Source organism: Botrytis deweyae (genome assembly GCF_014898535.1).
Source record: "Botrytis deweyae strain B1 chromosome Unknown BDEW_044, whole genome shotgun sequence".
NCBI classification, from domain to species: Eukaryota; Fungi; Ascomycota; class Leotiomycetes; order Helotiales; family Sclerotiniaceae; genus Botrytis; species Botrytis deweyae.
This window is the reverse complement of record NW_024066251.1, coordinates 64,081-91,961: the sequence shown is the minus strand read 5'-3', so window position 1 is coordinate 91,961 and position 27,881 is coordinate 64,081. Positions and strand designations below refer to the sequence as shown.

The 27,881-nt window shown below is 43.8% G+C and overlaps 10 protein-coding genes across 10 annotated transcripts; 4 read left to right on the top strand and 6 right to left on the bottom strand.

Annotated features, from left to right (window-relative positions):
• Positions 1-3,388: 3,388 nt before the first annotated feature.
• On the bottom strand, positions 3,389-3,913 carry EAE98_011085 (uncharacterized protein; the record flags this gene model as incomplete). Its single annotated transcript, XM_038958707.1, has 1 exon — positions 3,389-3,913. One exon carries the CDS (start codon positions 3,911-3,913, stop codon positions 3,389-3,391), a length of 525 nt encoding a protein of 174 aa, XP_038804898.1.
• A 593-nt stretch (positions 3,914-4,506) lies between these two features.
• On the top strand, positions 4,507-7,722 carry EAE98_011084 (uncharacterized protein; the record flags this gene model as incomplete). The annotated part of the gene is made up of 4 exons (XM_038958706.1): positions 4,507-4,636; positions 4,762-4,886; positions 4,975-5,150; positions 5,280-7,722. The coding sequence occupies 4 exons, from the start codon at positions 4,507-4,509 to the stop codon at positions 7,720-7,722; spliced, it is 2,874 nt and encodes a 957-aa protein (XP_038804897.1).
• A 1,330-nt stretch (positions 7,723-9,052) lies between these two features.
• EAE98_011083 (uncharacterized protein) lies at positions 9,053-10,854 on the top strand. Its single transcript, XM_038958705.1, has 2 exons — positions 9,053-9,962; positions 10,025-10,854. Exons 1-2 carry the CDS (start codon positions 9,502-9,504, stop codon positions 10,677-10,679), a joined length of 1,116 nt encoding a protein of 371 aa, XP_038804896.1. The 5' UTR covers positions 9,053-9,501; the 3' UTR covers positions 10,680-10,854.
• Positions 10,855-11,762: 908 nt separating this feature from the next.
• Positions 11,763-12,488, top strand: EAE98_011082 (uncharacterized protein; the record flags this gene model as incomplete). Its single annotated transcript, XM_038958704.1, has 1 exon — positions 11,763-12,488. One exon carries the CDS (start codon positions 11,763-11,765, stop codon positions 12,486-12,488), a length of 726 nt encoding a protein of 241 aa, XP_038804895.1.
• A 1,682-nt stretch (positions 12,489-14,170) lies between these two features.
• EAE98_011081 (uncharacterized protein) lies at positions 14,171-14,785 on the bottom strand (the record flags this gene model as incomplete). The annotated part of the gene is made up of 1 exon (XM_038958703.1): positions 14,171-14,785. One exon carries the CDS (start codon positions 14,783-14,785, stop codon positions 14,171-14,173), a length of 615 nt encoding a protein of 204 aa, XP_038804894.1.
• A 1,827-nt stretch (positions 14,786-16,612) lies between these two features.
• EAE98_011080 (uncharacterized protein) lies at positions 16,613-16,840 on the bottom strand (the record flags this gene model as incomplete). Its single annotated transcript, XM_038958702.1, has 1 exon — positions 16,613-16,840. The coding sequence occupies one exon, from the start codon at positions 16,838-16,840 to the stop codon at positions 16,613-16,615; it is 228 nt and encodes a 75-aa protein (XP_038804893.1).
• Positions 16,841-19,930: 3,090 nt separating this feature from the next.
• Positions 19,931-21,738, bottom strand: EAE98_011079 (uncharacterized protein; the record flags this gene model as incomplete). The annotated part of the gene is made up of 3 exons (XM_038958701.1): positions 19,931-20,047; positions 20,102-21,137; positions 21,191-21,738. 3 exons carry the CDS (start codon positions 21,736-21,738, stop codon positions 19,931-19,933), a joined length of 1,701 nt encoding a protein of 566 aa, XP_038804892.1.
• Positions 21,739-21,993: 255 nt separating this feature from the next.
• Positions 21,994-23,286, top strand: EAE98_011078 (uncharacterized protein; the record flags this gene model as incomplete). Its single annotated transcript, XM_038958700.1, has 1 exon — positions 21,994-23,286. One exon carries the CDS (start codon positions 21,994-21,996, stop codon positions 23,284-23,286), a length of 1,293 nt encoding a protein of 430 aa, XP_038804891.1.
• A 262-nt stretch (positions 23,287-23,548) lies between these two features.
• On the bottom strand, positions 23,549-24,835 carry EAE98_011077 (uncharacterized protein; the record flags this gene model as incomplete). Its single annotated transcript, XM_038958699.1, has 4 exons — positions 23,549-23,650; positions 23,811-23,948; positions 24,056-24,723; positions 24,784-24,835. 4 exons carry the CDS (start codon positions 24,833-24,835, stop codon positions 23,549-23,551), a joined length of 960 nt encoding a protein of 319 aa, XP_038804890.1.
• A 650-nt stretch (positions 24,836-25,485) lies between these two features.
• EAE98_011076 (uncharacterized protein) lies at positions 25,486-27,593 on the bottom strand (the record flags this gene model as incomplete). Its single annotated transcript, XM_038958698.1, has 4 exons — positions 25,486-26,135; positions 26,187-26,452; positions 26,504-26,800; positions 26,992-27,593. The coding sequence occupies 4 exons, from the start codon at positions 27,591-27,593 to the stop codon at positions 25,486-25,488; spliced, it is 1,815 nt and encodes a 604-aa protein (XP_038804889.1).
• Between the last annotated feature and the right edge of the window lie 288 nt (positions 27,594-27,881).

The following is a 27,881-nucleotide window of genomic DNA, read 5'->3' as shown; positions in this document are numbered from 1 at the left end:
CTTCGATATGAGGATGATTGTTGTAGGTTTGGAGAAGATAGCGCGGACGTGGCATATCTATGTAGTACACGGAGGTTTATCAATTGCCCGCAAGGCATGACAGAATTCCATTTGAAGCACGTTTGCTCACAGGGCGGAAGGGGTCGTACATCAGCTATCAGATCTTATACTTGATCAGGAAGGTTTAGCCTGAACCCCTGCTATCAAGAGGTGGCTTCGGGAATCGGGTGAACTTCTCTTGGTGGCTTCATTTTCAATTTCTTTATCTTGATATAAATTTCACTTTATCGTTTTTATGGTTTCCTTCTACCTTGGTAGTTAGTTTTTTTCGTCATTTGCATGTATGTATACACAAGTACAACGTTGGGTGTTTCTCAGGACCTTCTGAATTTATCTGAAATGATCATCAACACAGAACAACAAAACATAAGTCATATGAAGAAACGTCATGTATTGTGACAATACCAGGCCAATGGTAAAACTGCCCGCATCAACTAGATATGAAAAGATACACCAGAAATTGCTTATCTTTTATCTTGCACCAATTAATATTCCTTGTCATCCTTATCGCGCACCATGAAGTATGCAGCATCGAGGTTTAGTTCCGGCAAGATGCTTGGAAGAGCTCTTGTCCTATCTTTGATGCGGAATCAAACATAAATATCTTTTCCCATGCGTTTTTATATACCCATGCCAAGATATGGTGACATTAACTCATTACAAGTTATTATATCACTTCTAAACATAGTGTTTCTACATCACCTGTTGAAGAACCTCCATATCTGCCACACAGAGTATATAAATAAACTTCACTCCCGAGCCAGGCCTAGTTTCAATATCATGGCCAAAGCTAACTCCACTTCCCACGAAAATGTGGGGAAAGATAACCACCCTCACTTTACGTAACCCTTCACTATCAAACATCGATATCGAGCCGTTCAATTGACCAACGTTTATCCTCCTCGAGCCCTCGTCCTTTCAGATACACTTATACCAAAATGAAACAGAACGTCAGCTTGGGACCCTGCACACGAAGATGACAAAAGCGTAATCTGTGGAGATCCGTTGGTATTCGTAACGGTCTGGCCGATATTAATCCCTGCATTCTTTCCAACTGATATCGATACTTTGATGACTTGATAATGTGCGGCATGAGACGGCTAGTTGAGTAAGAATATAAAGAGCGAAGCTGAGGATGATGTTGCAAATCTATGTTCAATTGTATCTAATATGGAACAGATACATATATTTTGTCTCCAACGAGAAAACCATTTGCTAAGAGCTCAAGACCACGCTCACTCCCAGTACTCCAATTTGCAACCACATATTTCCCTTCTTTCCTAAACCAACTACGAAATTTTGGACACCTTCATGCTCCCCCATAGATCCCCTCACCTCTTCCCATCATCTTTTTTAACTGTCGCGAAGCAACAAATCCTGCCTCGTCTACTTTCCCAAGCGCAAGCCACAACTCTCAACTTCAACGTGACATTCCCCAACACTAGAACTAGATTGATATCGTAAATGTGCTGGACTCGTTGATACACATCCCATGTTGCAATTTGTTTTTATGTCGCACCCAGATATGTGACCTTGCTCCTCTTTCCTCTTATAATTGGTGAGTACGATGGGGTTAGTTGCGAAGCTTGGGCTCCATACTCAAGAATATTTGGGGCATTATGTCGAACTTGCATTGTCGGCGTTATATTGAAATAAATCGTAGCAGAGAGCGAGGGATGGTTTGAGCTCTTGAGTTCTTGTAGCAATTCATAAATATCTGGCATGGAAAGGTAGGTCGATTGTTGGATCTCTTCTCGTCTTCCCCGCTTGTCGAGACTGAACAGACTAGATGGATACACATAATAGATACACGGAGAATAGATACCAAATAAACTTCATCCTCCTTGAATCAAATCACCAGTAGGGACCTGGTATATTCACCTGAAAAGTTTGAATGTGCTCCTGTGATTGGCTAGCTTTCGGCAGAAAGGATTTGTTGCACATCTTAATTCTTATCATGTTTAAATTTGCCTTGCTCTCTCGTAATGAAATTGAATATGAAACCGAAGCTGAAAACCAGATATGCAACAAAAGTCTTTTTGTATGCTTTTATCACGTGTTGCTAGGTAAAGGTTTGGGATATTGGATGAGAGGGTGGGAAACAAGATTAGGTTGACTCAAGTGGAAACTTGCAAGAAAAATGAGCAAGGAGAATGAAAGGTCCCTGATCTTCCCTCAGCGCAATCACCTCTACTAGTGGCGACTACAATCATCTCCGTAGACAATGCACCAGCTAACAAAAAGTATACACCAGAAGGGAGACCAAGGCCAGAAGAACACTCCAAGCCGCTCAAGAATAGCAACATATTGCATAGGTGCATATGTGCATAGAAAGTATGGCCAAAAACTAATTTGACAGTTGTCCCAATGAGACTATGGAGACGAGTCCAATATTTGGGTTCCTGATCGCGGAGCCCAATAATAAATTGTTGATACTCAGAGAACTCAAAAGCTTTCCAGCATATCGAGCTTTCTCTACGAATACCTGTTATATAGGAATATATCGTCCATGCATTGAGAAAGTCATATGCCCCAAAACAAATCCTCGATCTCCACAAAAATATTCACTTCACTTCCGCTCCATAAAAATAACAAAAGCTTGTAAGAGCGCGACGCTCTTTAGCCCCAATGAGCCATTATCGCATATGTTATACTTTCTATAATACATATACCCGACAATGTCACTGTCCGATCGTAGCAGTCGCAATGCTAAGTAGAAAGGCGGACAACATTCTCGAGAGTGCTGAATTCTACCGCTGCGCCATCGAGGCGTGTGATGCATAGGTTTGAGGAAGTTTTGAGGTTATATAGTAAGGCGAAGCGAGAGAGCAGAATATGTTAGCTACTTATATCCAGTGTGATGGAAACATCCACGAGATATTTGTCGCTGGCGAGCCAACCCTGAAAACGACCTCCCGCTCCTGGATACGACGAGACCAATAAGACAGCAACTCTTACTTCAATACAGATATGTATGATTGATATAACTGATCGCATCAAGTATGTGAGTTTCAAACAATGCTCTTAGCAGATGGTATCACAAACTTGCCTACCTTTCTGGAAGTATCACTCTGAATATGAGCCTTGCATGATCCTCGTGAAAATTGCAAATACATTGCTTGACCTCGAAGAAGTTGGGGAGATTGACCATCTAGAATAGAAATCAGGCGTGGTATTATTGATGGGCTAATGCACCTGATCTCGTAGGAAGCGAATTACTCCATTCAAACCATACATTCGTCCAATTTACGGGTAACCTCAAGGTGTACGATATCCGACTCGGAAAAACTGGTGTGCTATTTCCATATCAAATGCAGAACATGACTGTTCATCCATCAGATACCGGAATATGTCCTGCTGTAGCAACCTTCAATATTTCATCCTCTAGTCCCTCAACCAGTAATACCTCAACGCCCGCTTCTTCCAATCTTCTCCTCCCTTCATTTTCGCCCACAAATTTCTCTGGCTCTTTCACACCGACCACTACCTTACGAATTCCTTTTCCACCTTCACCCAACTTCAGGATTCTGTCTAGACAACTCACATTCCCGCTCAATCTCTTTGCACATGGTTCCATTGTAGTATATAATATCGTATTTTCCGGCAAAACTTCCGCAAGTCGTTCTTCAGGTATATTGTGAGCTTGAGAGAGCTTTATGAAGCAGCATTGTTCTGCGTGTGTATTGCCAGGACACTCCAATGTGTAGCCTGTTGCGATAATAGTATTTGTTGAAGCATTGAGAAGTACTGCGCCAACACAGAAATTGGTAGGTTTGGGTGGAGACAGCCGGGCAAGGTCGAGGGCTTGACGGAGGTAAATAAGATGATCTGCAGTTTTCCTTTCTGTTTCCATTATCAACTAATGTTTTCAAATGTTATAGTTTTTTGGACTGAGTGGGATATCCATAATGGCTCGACGTCTGTTCTTTGATTCTGCCATTCTAGCTCGACACCGCTTTCTTAGGCATCTCAATTATCAATTATTACTAGGTAGCCTCGCTCGCCTCGTTACTTAAAAAAGAACGACGTTGAACCCCCCAAGGTCTCACTGTGATCGTTGGGCCATTGATGATTACGTCAAGAAAGCGAACAATAGGGCCAGAAGCCAATAGGATTTCTTTGGTACCTTTTGTCTACATCCCCAATGATCCCTTGACGACGTTCTGTAGTCATTCATTAATTTAGATGCAATTCAAATCAATTCAAAATGTCCAGAAAATCATAAAGTTTCCACCCCAAACACTCATTGTGTGCTCGTGCTCGAACATCTGTTTCCATCGCGACAAGCCTAACTTTTTGGATAAACCCCCCGGAAGAGAGTGGAATCTCAGCAATCGGGCAAACAAGAGGAAGTGACCACGCATACAAATCTACATCGCCTTATCTAATCGACTTACACAAGATTTCAAAATCAAAAATCACTGGATTCATGGACTTGGAGGCACAATGTCTGACGCAGAATTGCCGAGTATCAAAGTGACAGATGAACAGTTGAAGGGCAGCAAGGAGCAACAACATATTGTTGGATCACCAACGACCGAAGGAGGGAGACCACACTCTGCAACTTCATCCGAAGGTATGTCGGCCATTTCACATGTGGTGAGCTTCATGCTTGTTTATAGACTACTTTGATGGGGGTTTCCCAATTTTGAGGGGTTTATCGCTTCTCAAATACAATGTGCTGATAGGTTTTATTTCCAGACAATGGGCATTCCACAACTCCAAGGAAGTCTGCGATAAAACTCATTCGAAATGGAGTGGCCAAAGAGAACGGAAGCGACACAGCATCTGCACGAACCTCTACTGCTATTGACCCTCTATCACATGTATGCGACCCCGGATATTCTCATTTGATCACTCTCTACGGACAACCACATTAGCTTGAAAGGCACACGTTTGCTGACGGACATGTAGCACATTCTGAAGCGTACGAATACCGAGAATACAATACCCCAAAAACTTCGAAATGCTTCTGTCTCAGGAAGCGTTCTTCCAGAGGTCCCAGAGCCAGGGAGTCCTGGCACAGGTTCTCCTGGTAGGCAACTGACCCCGGAGATTCGCAGCGACAGTAACCTGGCAAAAGACAAGAAGTAAGTCAATATTTGGCACGATCGGATGTGTAGGGATCTACTTGCGAATGTGCTCATTATGCCCTCTTGGCTACTTATATTGGCGAGAGTTGGCTCTGGATTATCTATATGAAAGCTAATCAATTGCAGGAAAGGAGTCTCATTTTTGAATCGGTTCAATATACTAGGGGGGAAGAAGAATGAAGAACCAGAGATTGATGATGATGAATCAGAACTGGGCGATCCACGCACTGAGGGCATGAATGCCCATGTCTTTTCCTCATCGATAGGAGCAAACGGCTACATTCCGAGACACAAGGAGCCCCCACGATATATCAAAGTTCGAGCTCATCACAAGAAGACTACGGAGTTTAATCGCATGTTTCTTGCCCAGGAATTGAGCGGCACGAAAAATCCGTCCAAGAATGAGAACGTACAAACTCCAACAAATTCGGAACATCCTAACAAGTTGTCGAAACCACCAAGGTCAAGCGGTGCAGTCTGGGCAGCTGAGTTTAGTAAAGATGGAAAATATTTCGCCGCGGCAGGGAAGGATCGAGTTGTTCGAATTTGGGCAGTGATATCGACCGCAGAGGAGCGGCGAGCGCATGAATTCGACGAGGATGGTGAAAAATTGAGCGCACCTGTTTTCAAATCCAAGCCGGTACAGGAATTTGAAGGTCATACTCTGGATGTTCTGGATCTTAGTTGGAGCAAGAACAATTTCTTGCTATCTTCTTCAATGGACAAGACCGTTAGATTGTGGCACATAAGCAGACCAGAGTGTTTGTGCACTTTTAACCACAAGGACTTTGTTACATCGATAGCCTTTCACCCCCGAGACGATCGCTTCTTCTTGGCTGGGTCACTAGATTCAATTCTTCGGCTCTGGAGTATTCCCGACAAAAGTGTCGCCTTTTGGAATCAATTGCCAGGTCTTATAACGGCGGTAGCTTTCAGTCCAGATGGAAAGACCGCCATAGCTGGTGTTCTCAGTGGGATCTGCTTGTTCTACGAGACCGAGGGCTTAAAGTACCACACTCAAATCCATGTCCGATCATCAAGGGGGAAGAACGCAAAGGGAAGCAAAATCACTGGTATTCGCACGATTGTTTATCCTCCGAATGACCCGGAAGGCGAAACTAAAGTTTTGATTACTTCAAATGATTCTCGAGTTCGTATGTACAATCTTCGAGACAAAGCTTTAGAGATGAAGTTCAGAAGTCACGAAAATGCCTACAGTCAAATCACTGCCCAATTCAGTGATGATGCAAAGTATGTTATATGTGGTAGTGAAGATCACAAAGCTTACATCTGGTCTCTTGGAGTAACGGATAATGAGAGTAAGGACAAAAGACCATGCGAATTCTTTGAGGCTCATTCTGAGGTTGTCACAGCAGCTGTGATGGCCCCGATGAAGTCTAGAATACTTCTCAGTGGTTCCGGAGATCCCCTCTACGATTTATGCAACCCGCCCCCTGTGACTCTACTTAGTAGAGAAGAATCGATTCTTCCCTCGACATCTCGTGCAACAAGTGAAGCAGGGAATCGCGATTCTGCTGCTATCTCTGTTGAAGACATTCAGGAACCTCAAATCAAGAAGCCTGAACAGTCCTCTGCATACCTTGCTAGGTCCAATCACAATGATGGCAATATCATTGTAACCGCGGATTACCTTGGTCGCATAAAGGTCTTTCGACAAGATTGCGCTTATCAGAAAAGACGTAATGACCAATGGGAAACTTCATCTCAATTTTCCAAAAAGATGCTCGCTCGAAGCAGCAGCATTATGACACGTCAAAGTGGTGGTTCCCAGTCTCGCCGAACCTCGATCTCCCAGAGTTCTATTTCAGGGCCAATTACGCAATTTGACAATCACATCCTCGACTGGCGCAAGTCGATTTCCAACGATAGACCTAAGACCTCCAATTCTCACACCAAACCTCCTCCCTTTAGCAATCGCAGTGACCGTAGCATATCACCTGGTAAATTCACTCGCGCTCCTTACTCGCCATCTTCCCCGGCAAATCTTGCAAGCGCAACTCGTCAACTGCAATACGGTATTGTTGTGCCCACAACAACAACAACGATAAGTGGCGGTCATCGGCCACCTTCCATTGCTACGAGTAGCCCTCCTCAATCAATCTTTAAAACTCAATCGCACCAAGCTCTCCCAAGTCAACCGCCCACTCCATCCTTCACACTCAATCCTGCATCACCTCCCCCCAACGGAGATGGCAATTCTAGTATCTATAAAATAGACCCTACAGGAAGATCCTACCAATTTTGGAACCCAGCAAATTGGAAGAACAACTCAAATGCGGACCAAAATGGGAACAAATTTGGTCCCGAGCTTCTTCGACCAGGCACCTCATCTCGTGGAAATAGCATCAACTCTAGATTAAGCAGTGATGCAAATTCTGATCTGACAGATGGGGATCAAGAGGTAGAAGGAGAAGCTAGTGATGGCAGTGATCAGACGATTGCATGTAGAAAATGTGGAGGGAAGGACTTCAGGGCTAAGAAGGTTGGGGTGGGTGTGAGCAGAGCTCAAAAGTTGGTGTGTACAAAGTGTGGGACAGTTGGTGGGTGACGGAAGAATCGAGTTTCAGACATTGCAAGTTTTTGAACAAGAGAAGAGGGCAGCAAACACGCAAGGAAGAGAAAATGAAACGAATGTAGAACATTGGAAGTGAGAAGATGCCCGCAGGCGTTGGATTAAAAGCTGGTCGGGTTCATCGGGTTGTCAAGCGAGCAATTGATTGTAAAGCATTTTGAGCATAGCATAGCATTTGGTGTTGGATTCGGGATTTGGATACCTTTGGTATATCTTTAGTCAGCGTAGATCAGGTAGAAAGTGCAAACATGAATAATTTTATCCTGATCATGGCTTTTCTAATCGGATAAACCTACAAAACCGAAGGCCGTAAAAGCAGGAGGCCGGGCCGATTATTGGCCAGAGTTCATCCCTTGTCCGTCCACTACCAAGTATGTCACTATCCCTCGTCTGAGTCGTCTCCATACAAGAATTTCTCCAGTTACTGTACGGAGTAGCTTTCGGATCTTGGGTATATCCACTCGTCCACTACCGGGGCCAGATCTGCTCCAGTTTTTGGAGTCTGGTTGGGACACTACCTCGAGGCTACCTAGTCGGACGGACTTTTGGTGCTTAGGTTGTCCTTCCGTCCACTTGATCGTTGAAGAATTATTGATGGATGGATGGGATGATTGATTAATAAACTTGTTTTCAATTTGCTTCTTTGTTTCTATCCGAGCTGCATGCACTGATGAATTGAACACTTATGCAGGTCCTGGAGGTACTGGTATGAAGATATCTTCCCATTTCTAAGTTGACTTGTCTCTGTTTCGTCACCAATTAGATCATTCTGTCCAGACAAGTTGTTTCTTGCTATCTCGAACGGTGAGACAAAGTTTATTCATCTACTCCGTACCTCCGTTCAAAAACGTGTTTCGACTCGCGCGTACAATTATTACTGGACGGATGTTTCAGTTCCCCGCCCGTCCACCACTCTGTTTCTTCATTTTCCCCATTCGATCTGCATGTGCAATTACGGCTACTGACCAGAATGCTACCAACGTACGTACTACAGTTTGAATACCGGCCGCCCACCAACCTGGACTCTCGATGTACCGGTACTGCTGCCGTCACGAAAAAAAACAGAGTGAGCACTCGCATCTTCACGGGGTGGCCCTGTTAGTGCGAAAGTTTGTGTGGACTAGTTGGGACGTGTTTGCAGATTCGACATGCTTGTAATGGAAGGTAGTATCTAAGTAGTAAGAACCGACCCTTTTCGTAATCTAATCGATCTGAGGTGGACGGATGGCGAGCACTGGGGAGACGAATTTCATGCTTGCTAAGTAAATTGCACAGAAATTCAGTGACATAGGTGACCGATAAAATGATATACCGTCGAGATTCAACCTCACATTTGAAAGATGTGAAAGGGCAAACACTGTAAACACATTATGATTCGAAACAACGAAAGAGTCGTAGTGAGTTCAATCATCTCATTATTTGACCAGATATTACAATAACGTTATCACTACGGTATCTACAGTCCTATTTACATCATTCAATGCCCCGTTCTGTACAAAGTGGACGATGTAGGGGTCAACCCCATCTGAGTCGTGACAGTACCGGTACCCTTGAAGATCCTTCCACTGCTTTTCTAGTAATGTGCGCCGTTGCAGTTATTTGCATCGGCAATATCTCTCAGATGGGTATATGAGGACCGAGTAATAGTGGAAGGGTGGATCTGGTTCTTTTCCCATATATACATCATGCAAGTTCCTGAGAGATCTTCCTCTTTTTCCTTCACCTCAAATCTACATTCTTTTTATCATCTTCATCATGCGCACCTCTACTTTGGCCTCTTCAGTTCTTACTGCTGGACTCGTGTCCGCTCGCATTACTGCCCGCGATAACAGTTCAGTCTGGGTAACAGAGGTGCCTAATTACGTCCGCCCCTACGCAATTGCACATTATGATGCATCTGGCTGTCAGGTTGGAAGCCAACTCTATCGATTCCCGGTTACTGGACCATCGTCTGGAGGTGCTTTCTCCCTTCTCGCAACAAACGCACCACCTTCGACTGATTTAGGAGTTCTTCCTCACATTCATCAAAAGCATTATGAGAATTTCTTCAACCTCAAAGGTCGCTTCCAGCTTTGGACTGAAAAGGATGGTGATTCCGAGACAAGACTCTTGACACAAGGAGATTACGGAAGTGTACCAACCAACACAACCCATACTTTCCAAATTTTGGATCCCGACACTGAGATGGTCGGAATTATCTCACCTGGAGGATTTGAGTAGGTTGCCCAAGCATAACAAGCTATAGTTGCAACTGGACAGGAGACTAACAATATTTTAGGGACTTGTTTTATGCCCTTGCCGATTCCAACTGGACCTTAGCCTCTTCGGAAACCCAACCCCCTTACGATCCTCTCCTCGTTGTCAATGGCAGTAGCTCTCCTCCCGCCTCAGTCATTAGCTCTCTTGAAAATTTCGATGTCTATGCCCAGCTTGACTTCGTTCCTCGTACAGATGCGATTAACGGTACTGCTCCATTGAACAGTACCTGGCACACTGGAGCCAACGCTCTTGGCGCTCAAGGTTCTCCATACTACGTCGCCAAGGACTTTGGACCACAATACATTAACGATGCCGCTGGATACCAAATCATTCAGCCATTCGTTACTCCAGTACAATCCGAGGACGCATTCTCTTTGTCGACCATTACCCTTGCCCGCAAGTTATCCAACGTCACCATCCCAACATCATCATATACCGGCCATGCGGCTTTCGAGGTTCTTGAGGGTATGTTGACTGTTGAGATGGAAGGTGAAACATTATCGCTTATTCAAGGTGATGTTGTCTTCATTCCTGGAAACACAACATACAAGTACTACAGTACCGTGCACTTCTCCAAATTTTTGTTCATCGGTGCTGGAGCCGAAGCAATGGACACTCAGCTCATCGCTGCTGGTGCTTCATGGTCTTCCCCAGTTTGGCCTGCGTATGCTTAGGTATTCCGTGGTGGATCTCTCTAGCTAGCTAAGCTTAGGTAGCTGTATATAAAACAATTAATAATAAACAATACAAAACACTTGCCACTTGGAATTCATTCGTCCAAAATTTGCTTTTCAATGATTGGACCGTTCAGGAACGCACATCTACTCAGCCTATTTTTCTGCAAAAAGATTGATAAATTCTGAAGAGCCTCGTTCCCAGAATATCTCCCTGCGGACCATTCTAAAATTGTACCCGTCTTGGCCTTGATTTCACTTCACTAGGTTCTTGATCTGCAAAACGAGTGCACCAGTACTAAAAAGTACGGGGTATGAAAAAGCCTTGTCCCACGAATACCCTCTAAAGAAATCTAGCTCAGCCTCAACATCACTCACTACTCGGTCTTTACGGTGTATTCTGTAGAAAGGTTACATCAAAGCCTACCTAAACTATTGGAGGAAAAAAAACCTTGGGACTGACAACAATGAAGATATTTATAGATGACGCGCAAGATACTTCCTGATCTTGGTGACAGCACATATTTCAAGGGGAAAACCTTGGATTAACCTCGGAATGTCACCGAACCTCGAAGTGAATCAAGGTTAACAAAAAAATTGGTATCCAATTTCGCCCCATGACTGCCGAGCCACAGTGAAACGGAAGAAAATTGGTTAGTTGCCGCGAATCTCAATTACCTAAGCGAGCCGAGCCACAGTATCCATGCAAGTGCTAGTCTCTTTAAAGTTAGCATACCCCTTTCAACGTCATGTAAGTTTATGCACGGAATATCGGAGACGAACTACCGCATGTTTCCAGGAAATTCGCATTTTCTCTTGCAATTATACGAGATTTTGATCATCTCTTCTGCATGGGGATCCTATAGGTGACAATGCTTTACTAGGTAGAAACAGAGCACCGACATGTATATAAGCTTCACCGCGTTCACTCTCTTTTCTTAATTTGCTCCTTTTCTCCTACTTGCTAACGAATAATTCACGAATCGATATATTTAAACGTCTCTTCTTCTCGATATTCACTACATCTACCTACTATCCTCTCAACTTTTCGATCTTCGATATATCAAAATCAATACCTTCATCATGCGTGTTCAAGTTCTTCCAGTCATCGCCCTCCTTTCCCTTGGTGTTTCGGCACAAGATCTCGGTAGCATCGTCAACTCAATAACCTCAGATGTCGGCGGAGCCGTAAGCACAGCTACATCTGCCATTGGTGGAGCCGCTGATACTGTCACTTCTGGAGCCGCAGGAGTCTTTTCGACCGTCACCTCAGGAGCAGCCGGCGCTTTCTCAACTGTAACTTCAGGAGCAGCTGGCGCTTTCTCAACTGTAACTTCAGGGGCTGGCGGAGTTGTTTCAACTATCACCTCAGGTGCCGGTGGAGTCGCTTCTACTGTTACATCAGGAGCTGCTGGCGCATTCAGCACCGCAACTTCTGGAGCCGCTGGAGCCTTCTCTACGGCAACCTCCGACGCCGTTGGCGCATTTTCCACAGTTACCTCTGCTGCCGCCTCCCGATACTCGAGCATCAAGAGTGAAGCCAGCAGCGAAATCGCTAGCTTGAGCTCCGTCGCCAAGACTGCCACCGACAGTGCCGTTAAGAGTTCGATCAGCGCGGCCATGAGCAGTATCAGCAGCGACGTCGCCAGCGCCAGTTCCGAAGTGAGAAGTGCCACTAGCAGAGCTAGCGGTGCTCTTAGTTCCGCCACTAACAGTGCCGCCAGCGCTACTTCTAGCTCGGGAGCTATGAGAACACAAGTGCCAATGGCTGGAGGAGCTATTTTGGGTGCGGCTTTATACTTGTTGTAGATTGATGGCGGATATAATGAGCGAGAGGAATTGAATGTGTTATGTTCGGAAATGCTAAGGGTGTTTTGATACGGCGTTGATTAATTGTATAACATATATCTTTGGGGCTTCATCCCTTTTATGAACTTTTTCCCTGATCGTTGATTGCAATCTATGTTCTAGTTTCCATATTCTCAGGCTTCTTTTTGAAGGATGTTGAGGCCAAATTTCAAATTACACCAAAATTATTATGGGAGTTTATATATCAAAGATAATCTTTGATACACGTTGAATAAATTTGATCAAAAGTAATTCTGTAACCCTGAAGTTGATTATCTATTGAGCATTATATAGAATACCTTCGAATGTATTTCTAATTGAAATGATATTTAATGTTGAAAATAGTGAGGTTTGAATGATTTTGGTGAGCAAACTCGGTAATAAATGTCAAGCCTGCCTGAGTATATGCTACTTCAATACTGAGAACTACTAAACCATGCCCTGTTTATACAATGGAGGGTAAATAAATTGTAATCCTACATAAAAAAACTTAAATGCTGGAGGAAAATTCATGAAGCTTTCTCGTTGTGGTTCTCAATGCTCATGGTCTAGGTCTGGGATGCATGTAAATTCAGATATCCGAGTCCATTTAGATATTCAAAACAATCCCGATGTTCAATTCAATCTTGGGTATATGCGTCGCATTGTTCTAGAAGCTTGATTGCTTTTGACATCTCTTGGTGAGCTCTTTTCTAGACCTATGTGATTTTTCGGTGACCTCTATGTAAACAAAAAAACAGGCGGGAATTGACTACCATCCAAAAGACTTTTAACAACTAAGATCTCTTTTTGATATAATATTAATTAATAAAAACATTTACTATCAATACAAAAAAGACTTAAATTTTCGTTTGCTTTTTTAAAATTTTAAAATTTAATTTGAAATGAATTTATAATCTATTAAAAAAGTCCTTCAAAAAGGTACTCAATTTCCGTCTGTTTTTTCGCTTAAGTACCGTATTCTTTTGGATTATTGGCAATGCGCTAGTAAGGATTATTTGTTTGAGTTTTTCGTGGGTTAGGGTTGCGGTAACCACCGGAGTTGTTTGATTCGTTTCTTCAATGGATTATTCATCAAATGCCTAATATTTCTGTTAAAAACTTCTATTCTGAGGTGTTTGACTTTACTGAAAAGCGAGCCAATTGGTTCTAAATTAACCTTAAAGTATTAATCCTTACTAGCGCATTGCCAATATTCCAAAAGAATACGGGTAGAGGGTGACCTACAATTCTTCCTCGGGCTTACGAAACCCCGCAGTCCTGAATCAGCTACTTTGAATTCCTTCCATAATCTCTAACAAGCTGCTAGTTCTAGAATGCTTCGCCATAATTTCGATATGATTGTCAAAGGTACAATTGTTTATATTATTATGTATTGTGTGTAGCTAATGGTCTATGGAAAGTGAGCGAGGTTAAGAGGGCTAGCTCACCAAGTCAGTACTAGCGCAATATATGTTTCTAACAACATCCATATAACCAAAAAGCCGAAACAAAATAGGACAAATAATTAAGGAATGATTCACTTGATATGAACCTTCAAACGGGACTTCGCATATATTTGAGCTTTTTCTTTACAAACTCCAGAGTATATTGCAACCACACTGTCTAAAACACCCGCAACATTTCACAGAAAATTTGAAAACTTAGATCAACAATCCCAAAGCTCCAACAACCATAGCTCCCCAAACTGGGACACACTTCTCTGGAGAATCCCCAGAAGCCCCAGTAGCACTAGCCGCGGCACTAGCGACACTACTGGCGCTTGCAAATTTCGAGCTTAAGCTACTAGCGCTCTCCAAAGCCTCGGTTTGTGCCTTTCCTGTAGCCGTACTTGCCATGCTTTCCAAACTACTGATCTCAGCGCTGATGCTCATAGCTTGTGCTTGAGCAGAGGTCGCAATCTTAGATTGGGAGCTCAATGATGCGGCGTTGGATGGAGAAGCTTGAGAGATGGATTTGGAAAGGGATTTGGAGATTGAAGAGACGGCTTCAGAGAGTGAGGATGCTTCAGATGACAGGGAAGATAGTGCGGAGCCGGTTGCTGTGGCTTCCATGGAAGTGACAGAGGATAGAGAGGATATTGCTGTAGAAAGGGCATCTTGAGTAGCCTGGGCTTGGGCATAGTCTGATGTGATGGTATTTACGGCGCCAGAAGCCTTTCCCCCGATGGATGTTCCATCAGCGATGACTGATCCGAGATCAGCAAATGCTGTGGCGGCGAGGAGTGAGAGGAGTGTGATGGTGCTTGTAAATTGCATGGTTGGTTTTATATTGGGTTTGTGGAATGTGAAGTTTTGTTCATGGAAAGTGATTCGATTGAAACTAGTTAATACTATTCTTTAATGGCTGTGGATCTTATAGGGAAAGGCTTTATTGCAGGTATGGGGATCTCCAGATTTATAGATTTCTAATTCGAGAACGATGGTAGCACGAAAGCAGGAGGATCAAACGACTGAGCCACGAAGCTTGTAACAGCAACACTTGTACCTGCATCTGAACCGTACTGTTACTCTGTGAAAAGAAGCTTTCCTCCCTAACACCCATGTCAAAGAAATTGCTACGCCATTGATGGAATCCTATTCCAACAATTGCTAGGCGCCCTCTGCGGTCACGATTTAAGGCGGGCCCGCCCCCATTATGACATAGTATAAACTTTCTCTTGATTGACACATCTAAAACCCTAGAAAGCAATGTTGAAGCATGTCTGTTCACTTGAAATCCTTCACTAAAAAGGAAGTTGCAAACCGACGAAGGATCTCTCTACTCTTTGAGGGGTGTTGTTTCAGTGTTCTGTTCATTTATTTCTAGAACAAATTATGTCTCGCGCGGCTATTAAACTTTCCTAGCCACGGTCGCGATTGAAGCCAATGAGGTATTCGATTCTGCATTGATTATTTTTCACAAGCATATGTTCATGCTTTCCTGATGTCTCGTCGTTAGGATACCATGTCCCATGAGCCATTCAAACACTGTCGCTTTCTTATATATCTAAATTTCATGGAGAAACTCGTTTACATTCTGAATCAATTTTATCAGTAGTCGAATTCATGTCTAATGAATTTGAGTGCACTTTCTCCAGGACATTATTGGGTTCGATCGACTCGGGTACTTTGAAATAATCTACCATCAAAGGAGACGCTTGGAGACAATCATGGCCAGTTAATAAATGACCAGTGTCAATAAATATATTTGGGATAGTATTGTGACGGCACAATTCGGGCTTACACTTAAGTTTCCTCTGAATTTCTTCCTGTGGGCGCAACAGAAGGATTTGGGCCTCCAAACACCAACACAACACTGAATGAAACGCACCGACGGGTACACCGAAGGCAATATCAGGCCACCAAAAATATCGAATTTATTTTCCTAGTAGACAGTAGGTAGGCGATAATGATATTGGAACTTGGAAGGATGAAGGAAGCTGTAACTTCGAGACGATTCGCTGGAAAGGTAACGCGGGGTCGATAATTATTTGATGATAGAAATCCTTCATTGATGCTTCGAAATCATCACACCATACTATATGGCCGTTTACCCAGATAAAGTCTCGAATGCTTTCCATATTATTACTCATGAGTGCCAGTATAACCTTCTGTCTAGACTACTCACTTAAATTTTCAAGGGAAGACGTCTGTGTATCTTTGAATAGTTACCAAGAGTACAACAAGCTCCTTTATCTTACCCGTGGAAAGTTTGTCGAAAAAGGGATTGTTTTCCTCCATTACGGTAGCGAAGTATCTGCTATCACAGTTTTCAAAAATAATGCATGAGAACATACTCCGCGGAGGCCAGTTGACATTCATTGTTCGTCAGCTGGCTTACCGGCTGAATGCTTAACAAGACATTCAACATTAAACTTTTTCATTAGACATGCCCTCTAAATGCCCATAATCGTATTAGCGACACCTATAGGCTTAGCATCTCAGTGAGAATGAGAATGAGAACGAGAATGTTGCCTGCGACACCCGTCGAGAGGGTGGATGGGTGTACGGCACTGACAAAGCAAGGTTGGGAAAAGTAAAGTCCCGTAAGATTATTAGGAAAAATCTTAACATCGATGGTGAATAGATATACTGATATGTTTATCAATTCGCCTTATGTACTCGATCTTCTTGATAATTCCATTGTACGCGATCGTACATGGCGTTGAATTCCCAAGTGATCTCTGATACTCTTCGCTTATGCAATTGTGTATTTGATACATCATAAGCAATTTGTACAATCTCGGGTCTCAACTCCATCCTCCTTTGATTTGTGACGATTATTGTCTTTTGACTTGTGATGGCCCATGACTCCACCCTGCGAACACACATGGTTTGATTGTAATAATTTTCAAGTCGATGATCCATTCATTTACTTCGAAATGATACGTTTGGCCCATTTCAGTCAATTGCCCGAGTACCTAGCTCAAGATAGCTGCAATCCAATGAAAGAAAAAGAAGACCGGTGACTTGTTGGAGGTGACAGTATCTTGTCGAAACTGTGGTCCTAGAAACACGAATTGATTGAAGCCTCTTGTCTAGCAGCAATCGACGTCCAAACTCGCCATGATTCTCGCCACCTCCGAGAGTCTCTTCCAGAGACAGGTATCCAAAGCCATCTCGACCTGTTGAGGAGATCCAAATTGATTTCGAAGACGCCACAGTTGTGGATGATATAATACCGAAACAGTTTAACTGCTGCTCGGATTTCTGCAACCAGAATTAGCTAATGGTTTGTATTCTTTGGATGACCAAGATACTACAAAACAACCACAAAGACCAACTATATATCCGTTGTCCAAAGAAATGTATTCAACGCAATCGAAAGAAACTCCTGACTTCGTTGGTGCTGGGGGCATAAATTCGCTTGTCCGATTCAGATCTGTGATGAACTAAATTTCCTGCTAAGCATGTACCCAATACACAATTTTAGATATACTTACTTGCAAATGGTAGCCTACAGAGATAATCTTATAGACCTTAATTCTGCCAAGATATTCAAATTCCTGAAGGAAAAACGACAGTGAAGCAGTGGCATAATCAGAGCCACACGTGCGTCGTATGCATGTATTGCAGATAAAATCGATACCCGTGATACCAGTGCAGAGCTCCAGCGGAGAATGCATTTAAATTGCGACAAGATTGCCAGTCTCTGGTTTGATATATAGGGTCGATGCTGGGGCGAAGGAATTATTTTGCAACTCGTGCAGAGCGACAATGTCATCGTCCAGCATCGAAGGTATAGTTGATAGGTATGGATGCACCCAGAGAACGCTACCGGTACCAGTTTCTTCTCTCCTAAAGTTTGGTCAAATTTTAACAATTCAAATAGCCTAGGAAAGTTATTTGAAATGTCTATGTTAGTATTGTGTACTCATCTTACATCAAGACCAACAAAAATGCCCATAAGGTGTTCTTGACTCCACTTGCTCAGCAAGCTCGTCTTTGCTATTGAGAGATGAATGTGGATAAATATCGATTCCAATTGTTTCAATATCCAACGAACTAGCAACCAGCCATAGAATTTTAGGCGAAGTTGAAGCTGTCAAGTGATTACGCTGCGCTACTATGTAGCCTATGTTCACAGACTGGCTATCGCGAAATCCAAATGTGAGGCCCGAGACCACTCACCGCTCCAGAATATCCACATACGATGGTGTCACAGTACAAAGTTGTGATTCAACATGCATCTTCCCCCAATGCATAGACCTCTGTGTGACTTGTTTACAACCCTTTAGGTCTCTTTTCAACGCCAAACAACTCACAGTAGAGCAGTGCCGTTGAATTGGGACATCTATGACAATGTCACCATGTAAGAATCGTCCAGGCTCTTCAATGGTTTGCATCAGGCTGACCATCTCAATCCCTAGTTTCCAAATTCGCTTGCGGTTTATGAGCCCCATCCCAAGATCAGAGTTCATCTTAGATTCGATCCCGAAAAACCGTTCTTTCTAGGTACAATCAGGCAAACAAAGCGCTCGTGTAAAGCTAAATTCGGTATGGACTCGAAATTTAGACTCCCAAAATGTTGATGGTAAAAAATAAACATCTCGTTTATAAGCTTGTAGCAAATTTAAGGTATCGCTAAATGAGATTTGTACATAATAGAATGAATTAATTCATTCGGTAGCGATGAAAGTCTAAAACAAGGAGGGAATGTGGCGTCGAAAGTCACGAGTTAGACTTTCAGCTGGGGTAGTCGAGTTGTCTGTTCGATTTACAGCTAAGTTTGACTGATAATGCGCTTGATGTTAATCTTCTGACCGTGTATCCAAGACGGAGGGGGTATATTCAAGATATTCGAAGTTGAGAGATGCCGGATCCTGTGAGAACTGTGAAGTGTAACAACTAGCTCAACGGAAGCGTAGACTGACGATATCGGTTTCCTGGTATGGATCTGGTAGAGGGATAGCGATAGCACGCGACCACCCTTGATTCACACGCGGGTAGTCAATTATTGTGTGTTGGATTAGACTTAGTTCCTGTTTGTCTAAAGCCCCCAAGATATCTCGGATAGTAAAGGAAACGAAGTTGATTCTCATGACCAGTATGTAAGTCTTGAATGTTTTTCGCTTCCGGTTCTGCTAAATCTAGAATCAATACAAGGGCATTAAGAATGGCGTTAGCTGTCTCATTCGGCTTTCAGAAAAGATCCGTAGTATCTTTATGGAATCCAGGGAGAACTTTCTCTGGGAGTAAAATATTGTACTGAACTCTATTCTCCTCATTATCTATTTCGTAGCTTTCCTATGGTTTCGAACCGATCGACATCATTAGTATGACTATTGATTAACAATCACAACGAACACATGCCTTGTACTCCGAAGTACATAAATACTCTTCCCTTTCCAATCAATTATCTTTCTCTGTCGCAATCTTAGCTGGAAAAAACTAAACAAAATCTTCTAGATGATCTAGACGTCAAGTTCGATTCAAGGATATTTCAATGGCAACCATGAAGTGATTCCATTGTTTACTTCTGGCGATTTGCTCCACTTCATAAGATTACAGCCCTGTGCCTCATCTTGTGACAAAGTACCAACATTGTTATGCAGTTATATCTCAAGTAGGCAGGTGAACTGGGCTAAACTTAAAAAGCCTCGAATCAAAAATTTCCTGCGCTGATAGACTGCTGCCAGATTCAGAACACTACATGAGCATGTATCGATTCCATTTATTAGAGTGAAAGCCTGTACACGGGTTGAATCCTGTCAAGAAGCTAATCGCAGGGTGGGAAGAGAGGCATACCTGAGATTGTTGACAAGTAGGTATTTATGATATCCACAAGTAGTCAGTCTTTGTCCTTTTGGGAATAGAAACTATGCGTGTAATTGTAGTATATATCCTGGACTCTAAAAGCATAGTCTAACCCAGAATAAGAACATATAAGTCATATATAATTTATCATCCCGAAGTACTATTTTACATTCTGAAGACGCCGAATTTGGTATCTACCGGTTCATTCTTCCCGCCCAATGCAGCCATCAAACTCAAACCCAAAACTCTTCTCGTATGACTTGGTGGAATAACTCCATCGTCCTAGATAATTTGTTAGTCACCTCAATTCCATTTCGTTCATGGAAGAGAACATACCCATAATCTAGCACTTGAGAAAACCGCCTCACTCTCTCTATCAATTCTATCTCTGAGCTCTGGATCAACAGCCTTTCCAACAGTCTCCATGACGGCCGTCAATTGTTCACTTCCCATTACTCCAATCCGTGCATTAGGCCACATCCATAAGAATCGAGGACTATATGCCCGACCACACATACCATAATTACCAGCACCATTACTGGCACCAACCACAACGGTAAATTTGGGTACGTTGGCACATGCAACTGCGGTAACTAATTTTGCACCATTTTTCGCAATACCCTCGCGTTCAGCATCAGTACCTACCATGAATCCGCTAATATTTTGCAGGAAAATGAGAGGGATTTTGCGTTGAGTGCAAAGCTCAATGAAATGGGCGCCCTTGAGGGAGGAGGCAGAGAAGAGAATACCGTTGTTCGCTATGATACCGACTTTGTGACCGTAGATATGTGCAAAACCTGTCACGAGGGTGGAGCCATAGTCGCGTTTAAATTCGGAAAAGACGCTTCCATCTACAATACGAGCGATAACCTCATGGATGGGAAGAGGTTTGCGGTGATTAGTTGTAGCAATTCCAGTCAGTTCTTCGGGAGAATAGAGGGGTTCAGTGTAGGATTCTGAGGATGGAAATGGTTTCGTGGGCCAATTGAGATTGCTAACGGATCGGCGGGCAAGAACTATGGCGTGAGCATCATCGACGGCGAGATAATCTGTTACTCCAGATACGGAGCTGTGCATATTTCCACCTCCCAGTTCTTCAGCTGTTACAACTTCTCCAGTTGCGGCTTTTACTAGAGGTGGACCAGCTAGGAAAATGTGACCTTGTTCACCTACGATGATACTCTCATCAGACATGGCGGGAACATAGGCACCCCCTGCTGTGCAAGGACCCATGACCACAGCTATTTGTGGAATTCCCATTGAACTCATTCTTGCTTGATTGAAGAAAATTCGACCAAAATGCTCTCGATCTGGGAAGACATCTGCCTGATGTGGAAGATTGGCTCCACCCGAATCTACCAGATAGACACAACTGTAAAATATCAGTATCTAAAAAGCGTGTACATCAATTGAACGGAAACTCACGGTAAATTGTTTTCCTTCGCAATCTCTTGTGCTCTCAAATGTTTCTTCACAGTAATTGGATAATATGTTCCTCCTTTCACGGTGCTATCATTTGCAACCACCATACATGTTACTCCCTCAATGACACCTACCCCCGTAATAATCCCACCAGCAGGTACATCCGCCTCAGGATAAAGCTCATGGCCTGCCAATGCACTCAATTCTAAGAATGAAGTACCTGGATCTATGAGTGCAGTGATACGATCTCTAGGAAGCATCTTTTTGCGTGCAATATGCTTTTCACGTGCTTTGGGAGGACCACCTTGATGTATTTTGGCGGTGAGAGTAGAGAGGTGATCAAGAAGAGGTTTCATTTGAGACTCATTTTGAGCATATTCCTCTGAAGAGGTATCGACATTTGTCGGAAGAACGGAGATGGCTTTTGCTTGGGTTGGAGGACAATAAGTAGCAATTGTTCGAGAAGGAATGGAGCTTGCTTTGTGATATATTGGTCGTAGGGATTTCCTAGAAAGATTGGGCAGAATTCTGGATGCTCTGAGTGAAGCCATTGTCATAGAAGTTGTGCTGTAGTGACAGCAAAAAAGTGAGATATTCACATGGACATTTAAACATTTGTTTCGAGACAAGATCTCAAAAGCCGAAGCGGGAATAGGCTCGACGGCTAGATGCGGCCCCGCGTTTCCCCGGAAAACCACGGTCCAAGCTAGCTAGGAAGGGTTTACATTTATTGTGTACATCTACAAAACCTAAACAGTGTAGGAAACATACTCTCTCAATTCTTACAACATTTTCACAGAACAAAAATGGCTTCCTCAATAAAATGTCTTCGATCGCTCACTACTCGACCTATATCTCATCTCCACATCAAACCTTCCATCCCCATATCCACAATCCGTCGACGTAATGCATCATCCAAGCACCCCGCTGGTTTCGAGCCACCAACCTCCTCTGATCTGATTGAGCTCCGCGAACGAGTCCAAGAATTCACACGACGGGAAATCCCTGAAACGCTCGCAGCTGAAACCGATAAATCGAATGCATTTCCCAATTCCATGTGGCAAAAATTCGGCGATGCAGGGTTCCTTGGTATAACTGCTTCTGAAGATGTGGGTGGACTGGCTATGGGTTACCAAGCACATTGTATTGTGATGGAAGAAATATCTCGTGCCTCGGGTAGTATTGGATTGAGTTATGCTGCACATTCACAATTGTGTGTGAATCAATTACAATTGAATGGTAATCAGGACCAGAAGATGAAGTATATGCCGGGGTTGATTGATGGGAGTAAGATTGGTGCATTGGCTATGAGCGAGAGTGGCGCAGGGAGTGATGTTGTCAGTATGAGGACGACAGCAAAGAAAGTAGATGGTGGCTATGTGTTGGATGGGACGAAGATGTGGATTACCAATGGACCAGATGCAGATGTTATTGTGGTTTATGCGAAGACTGAGCCTGAGAAGGGCTCGAAGGGAATTACGGCCTTCTTAGTCGAAAAAGGATTCAAGGGATTCAGTTGTGCGAGAAAATTAGACAAGATGGGTATGAGAGGAAGCAATACTGGAGAATTAGTTTTCGAGGGGGTATTTGTGCCCGAAGAAAATATCTTGGGCGAGGTCAACAGAGGAGTCAAGGTACTGATGGAAGGACTTGACATTGAGAGATTAGTGTTAAGTGCTGGACCATTAGGTATCATGCAAGCTGCTTTGGATGTTGCACTTCCATTCACACATCAACGCAAGCAATTCGGTCAACCTATCGCACACAATCAACTCGTCCAAGGAAAACTTGCAGATATGTATACAAAGCTACAAGCTTCGAGAGCTTATACATATGATACAGCAAGGACTGTTGATGAAACAGGCAATATCAGGACGCAAGACTGTGCTGGAGCTATTATGTATGCTGCTGAGCGAGCCACGGAAGTCTCATTGGATTGTATACAATTGTTGGGTGGCATGGGTTATGTTGAGGAAATGCCTGCTTCGAGATTACTGCGTGATGCAAAGCTCTATGAAATTGGTGCTGGAACCACCGAAGTCAGAAAAGTGGTAATAGGCAGAGCTTTCAACAAAGAATATAGTGGATTTAGTGCATAAAGAGGGAGCGTGTTTTTTAGATTGAGCATAGCGATGGGCTTCTTGTCACATGTAGTATACCGCAGCAATGATTAGAGTTCTTTTTTCTTCATCGATCTACCCCACGTGAATTTGCTCGATACGAAATCTTGTCTAGTACAGTAACAGAAGCCAGCTGTTGAAGCCAGTCTCAATTTCCACAAATGCAACATCCTCAATTTGCTTCCTCGATCCCATCGTAGTCATCTCCGTTCTCTGATCAAGTCCTTGAAATCACAAACCTTCACATCCCCATCTTCCCCTCCCTCAATTTCTGATAAATCTCCTCCTTATACCCCTGCAAATTCCCAATCATATACCCCGGCTCAAACGTCGGTCCTTCATCCTACATGCACACACATCAGTTTCAATCTTCACACACACACATACATGACAGTCTCTCTTCGCACTCCTTCCCACCACCCCTCTACATCCCAAAACACAACACGAATAGAAATAATACTAACCCCAATCATCTTCACAACCCTCGTCCCACACCCACTCACCTCCAAAATCGTTCCGCCCACATATTCTGCACGAGTAAGTAGTTCTAACATAGCTTCTGCGACGGCTTCAGCGGGAATCCATCTTTGATCCGAGGTTAACATGGTCATTTTGTCGGGTTGATGAGACCAGATTGGTGTCTTTGAAAAGGTCAATAAAGTCTCCTCATCTGCAACTCCATCCAAAAAGACCCACCCTCCCATCCAACAAACCACAAACCACAAAGAAAAAGAACAAGAAACCTCACCTGCACAAGCGCCGGCGCAATCGCCGTGACCCTAATCCCCAACTCCTCCAACCCCGCCACACTCCTCACAAACCCCGTAATCGCAAATTTGCTCGCGTGATACAGCGGAGTTTCCATGACTCCTATTTGCCCGGCTACACTCCCCACACAAATGACTCTTCCGCTTCTGCGGGACGAAGTCCAATACTCGACGCCCATTTGCGTGAGACGGATTGGATGCGTGATGTTTACGTTGAGGGTGTGGAAGGAGCCGGGGAAGGGGTTGACGTTGGGAGATGTGATGTTTGATTGATTTCCTTGGAGGGGTTTCTCGAGAGAGGGAGGGGGGTGGAGATGGTGGGTATCTTGGGAGAGGGGGGTACCAGGGGGATTGTAGAAGTTGGAGAAGAGGGGATCGAAGAGTCCGGCGCCGGGGACGAGGATGTCTATTCCTGCTGGGAAATGGGAGAGGGTGGATTCGAAGAGGGAGGTGAGCGCAGGCCAAGATGTGACGTCGGTGGAGTGGTACAGACATTGTGGGGGTGTGGGGGTACCGGGGGATGAGGAATCTGGGGAAGTGGAGGTGTAGGTGGTGAGGAGTTGGGTTGCGGCGGGTTGGAGGGAGAGATCGGCTATAACCACATTGCAACCTTTTGAGAGGAGGAGAGTCGCGAATGCGAGATTTATTCCTGGAGATAGTATGTGAGAGGGTGGAAATAAGGTGGGGGTTAAGAGAGAGAGGAGAGTACCTGAACCCGCGCCGGTGACGATGGCTACTTTTCCCTCGACTTCAAGATCCATCTTAAGATCTATTTTAAATAGAGAATCAAAAAGCTATAAGATATTGCCGATTTACCAGAGTAATATCTACCAAAGTACAATATAGAAGAGACAATAAGACAACAAGATGCTGAAGGTGCAGCTAAAAGTACAGGATGACCATACATATATAAAGGATTCCCTTTATGTTTGTACACAATCTGTTCGTACACAATCTATTCACACTTGCTCATATGGTATGTACCATATCCTATCCTATCCATTTGCATATTTTGCGGCGCCATCCGCGCATGGTTGTACAAGAGCCGGGATTTCATAGGTGAATCTTGCTTTTTCTTCAGTCCTGCCGCAACTTGTCACATGTACGATCGGATACGACGCTTCTAGATAACAATACCACATAAAAAGCCCTGAGTCGTGCAGCAATAAGTCACTGTCCTTAGACGACTGGTTGATCAGCTGAACCACTCACATCTCATCACAATTTGTAATCAGCTTACAAAGTCTAAGTTGAGAATATGCCAATGCCATTAACTAACGTAGCCGTGAAGTAGGGTATAGAATCAATATGCCTCTGGGCGCCGTATAGCCATTCGAAACCCATGATATACATACAAACTCCAACCCCAAAACCAGTAATATAAAACCCACATTCGTTGACCCGCCAGATTTCATGCATACTCCTTTTGCCATTTGACTAATTGCCTAGTAAGAATGTCCATCATTTCCAGACACGTTAAATCCTTAAATTCCTTTGGTGTTTCACTTTCACCTCGAGCCACCTGTTTTCCGTTTGCGCCATTAAGTTGTATCAAAGGGAGAGTCTCCTCGACCAGTCCCCGAAGAGATTTCTCTGCCCCACTGCCACTTGGAAGTATTGACGGGTCTGCAGCCAATTCAATTTGAGTTCGTGATATGAAATCGAGGATATTTGTAGCACGTTTCCTCATCTCAGCCATACTAATTTTGCTTCCTACGCTGGTCTTTGCCTTACTAGTCTTGCTCTCGTTATGTGAAGCTCTGCTAGTTGTTGTCTGTACGTTATCGTCTGTACGCGGAATATCTCTAGATTGAGATCGGTTGGGAGATTGAGCGTTGTTATCGTCCTTTTCCCTAGTGTACTGGTTTTTGCCCGATTTACCCTTTCGAGGATTGGGAGGTCTGCCACCCTTCTTATGCGAAACTGGCGGCAGAACTGGAGGAGGTGTATCTGGCGCTATCGTTTGTGACACTGGGGGCGGATCTGGAGGTTGGGCAGATACCTCGGGGTTCTTGCTTGGAGGTTTTATCGCCGGCGGAGTCTCTTCAACAGGCTCAGAATCTAGGCGACTGTGAGTTGTTGCTACATCATAACGTATTTGAGTGTACTGACCTTCAATTCTTCGCCGTTCAGCTCGACCTTTTCTTTTGTTTGCGGCTTCCAGCCTCGACCTTTCTCGTTCTTCTCTTAATTCCTTTTCTCTATGGTTTTTAGCTGCTGCTCCCCTTATCTTCTTAGCTGCTCCAAATCGACCATTTCCCACGATTGTGCTGTCCTCAGATTCTGCTTGAGAGTGGGGTGCCTCTTGTGGTTTCTCATCGTCTTCAGGAGTAGGAGAAGCCGAGTCCGTCCGTTGTCTTTTGGGTCCATCGTGTTTGCTACTAAGAGTAATTAGAGCAATTTGCGCGAATAGAATGTCATTTACTTACTCTTCGCTGTCACTCCGGCTTCTTTTTGCTTTGCGACTCCGGCCATCAATACTTTCTGGGATATCTGCGACGCTAGCTGCTATGGCTTTTCGAAGTGCTTCTTCTTCAGCAGCTTCAAAGTAAGCAGCATCTCTACTATTCATTGTTGAGCGCCTCTTTGTGCTTGCAGAGCTGGAGCTGGGTCGACCATTCTTGCCACCTTTCGGTGATCTTGTGCCGTCTTTGGAAAATGAAGCCGCTCGAGAGGTTGTTCTGGAGAGATTCGGGTGAAGGGGTAGGTATAAAGAGTAGCGTTGTCTGCGATCCATCATGTCAGAATTATCATCGATTTTTTCTTGAGTTGGGATTATTTGTTTAAGGTTCTTGCGCAATTAAAAAATCAATCTTGTGAGACTTCGATCTGCGCCACGGTCTCGCGTGGATGCTGACAATTCGAGTGAATCTCTTGAATGGGGGTATATGTGATTGATGCGAAAAAAAGGACTCACCCATTTGACGCCGAACGGATTCTGTGAAGTTCTTTACGACATTGTTCGCAAAAGTATTCTTCGGGACTTGTATCTTCGTTCATGATTCCAACGCATCCGCCGTGTTGCCAGACTTTGCAAACGTCGCATTGTAAGAAAAATCCAGCCAAATCTTCTGTGAAATCCGCTGCTGTTATGACCGGCTCCTCAATTCCATCTTTTATATTGTTCTTGTTATCGTCGTCCTCGAGTTGTGGCGGTCCGGGATATTCATCGTAACCGCAGATGCATCGAACAGCTTCATCGTCATCGCCTCCCTCATCTGCACCAATGACTATGTCTTCATCAACTAATTGTCCTTTTTGTATCTTATCACCTCCATCAACTCGGCCTCGCTTTCGACGTGTCGAGGAACTATCTTCGGCCGTGATTGTGTCGTCAGGAGAGTCCGAGGAAAGTGAGGCGGCTGGAGTCGACTTTCGTGGAGATTCGACTTTATTATTTGAGCGAGTAGATCTCTCTGCGCGACTAGAAGAATTCGAGGAAGCTGAAGAATGATGAGAATTAGTTTGAGAAGGTTGACTGCCTCGAGCAGCCCTTGACGAACGCCTAGTAGTATCCATCCCCAACGATTATAATAGTACAAAGGTAATATTGAATTCGAGATTTGGTATGTGCGAAATAGATTAAAATTCTGGTAAATCTCGAGCGTGTATGTAATGTGTAATTTGTAATTTGTGAATTGAGATTGTAATTGAAGTCCTCCTCCTACTTCGACGAGAAGCTTTTAATTCCAGTCTTCCCAAACCAAAACCAAGAGTCGAATGAAAAGAGAAGGAAGGCGACGTGAGTTTTGGAAAACGATTGAGTATGGATTAGAGCTTAGAGAACCAAATTGGAACCCGAAGATA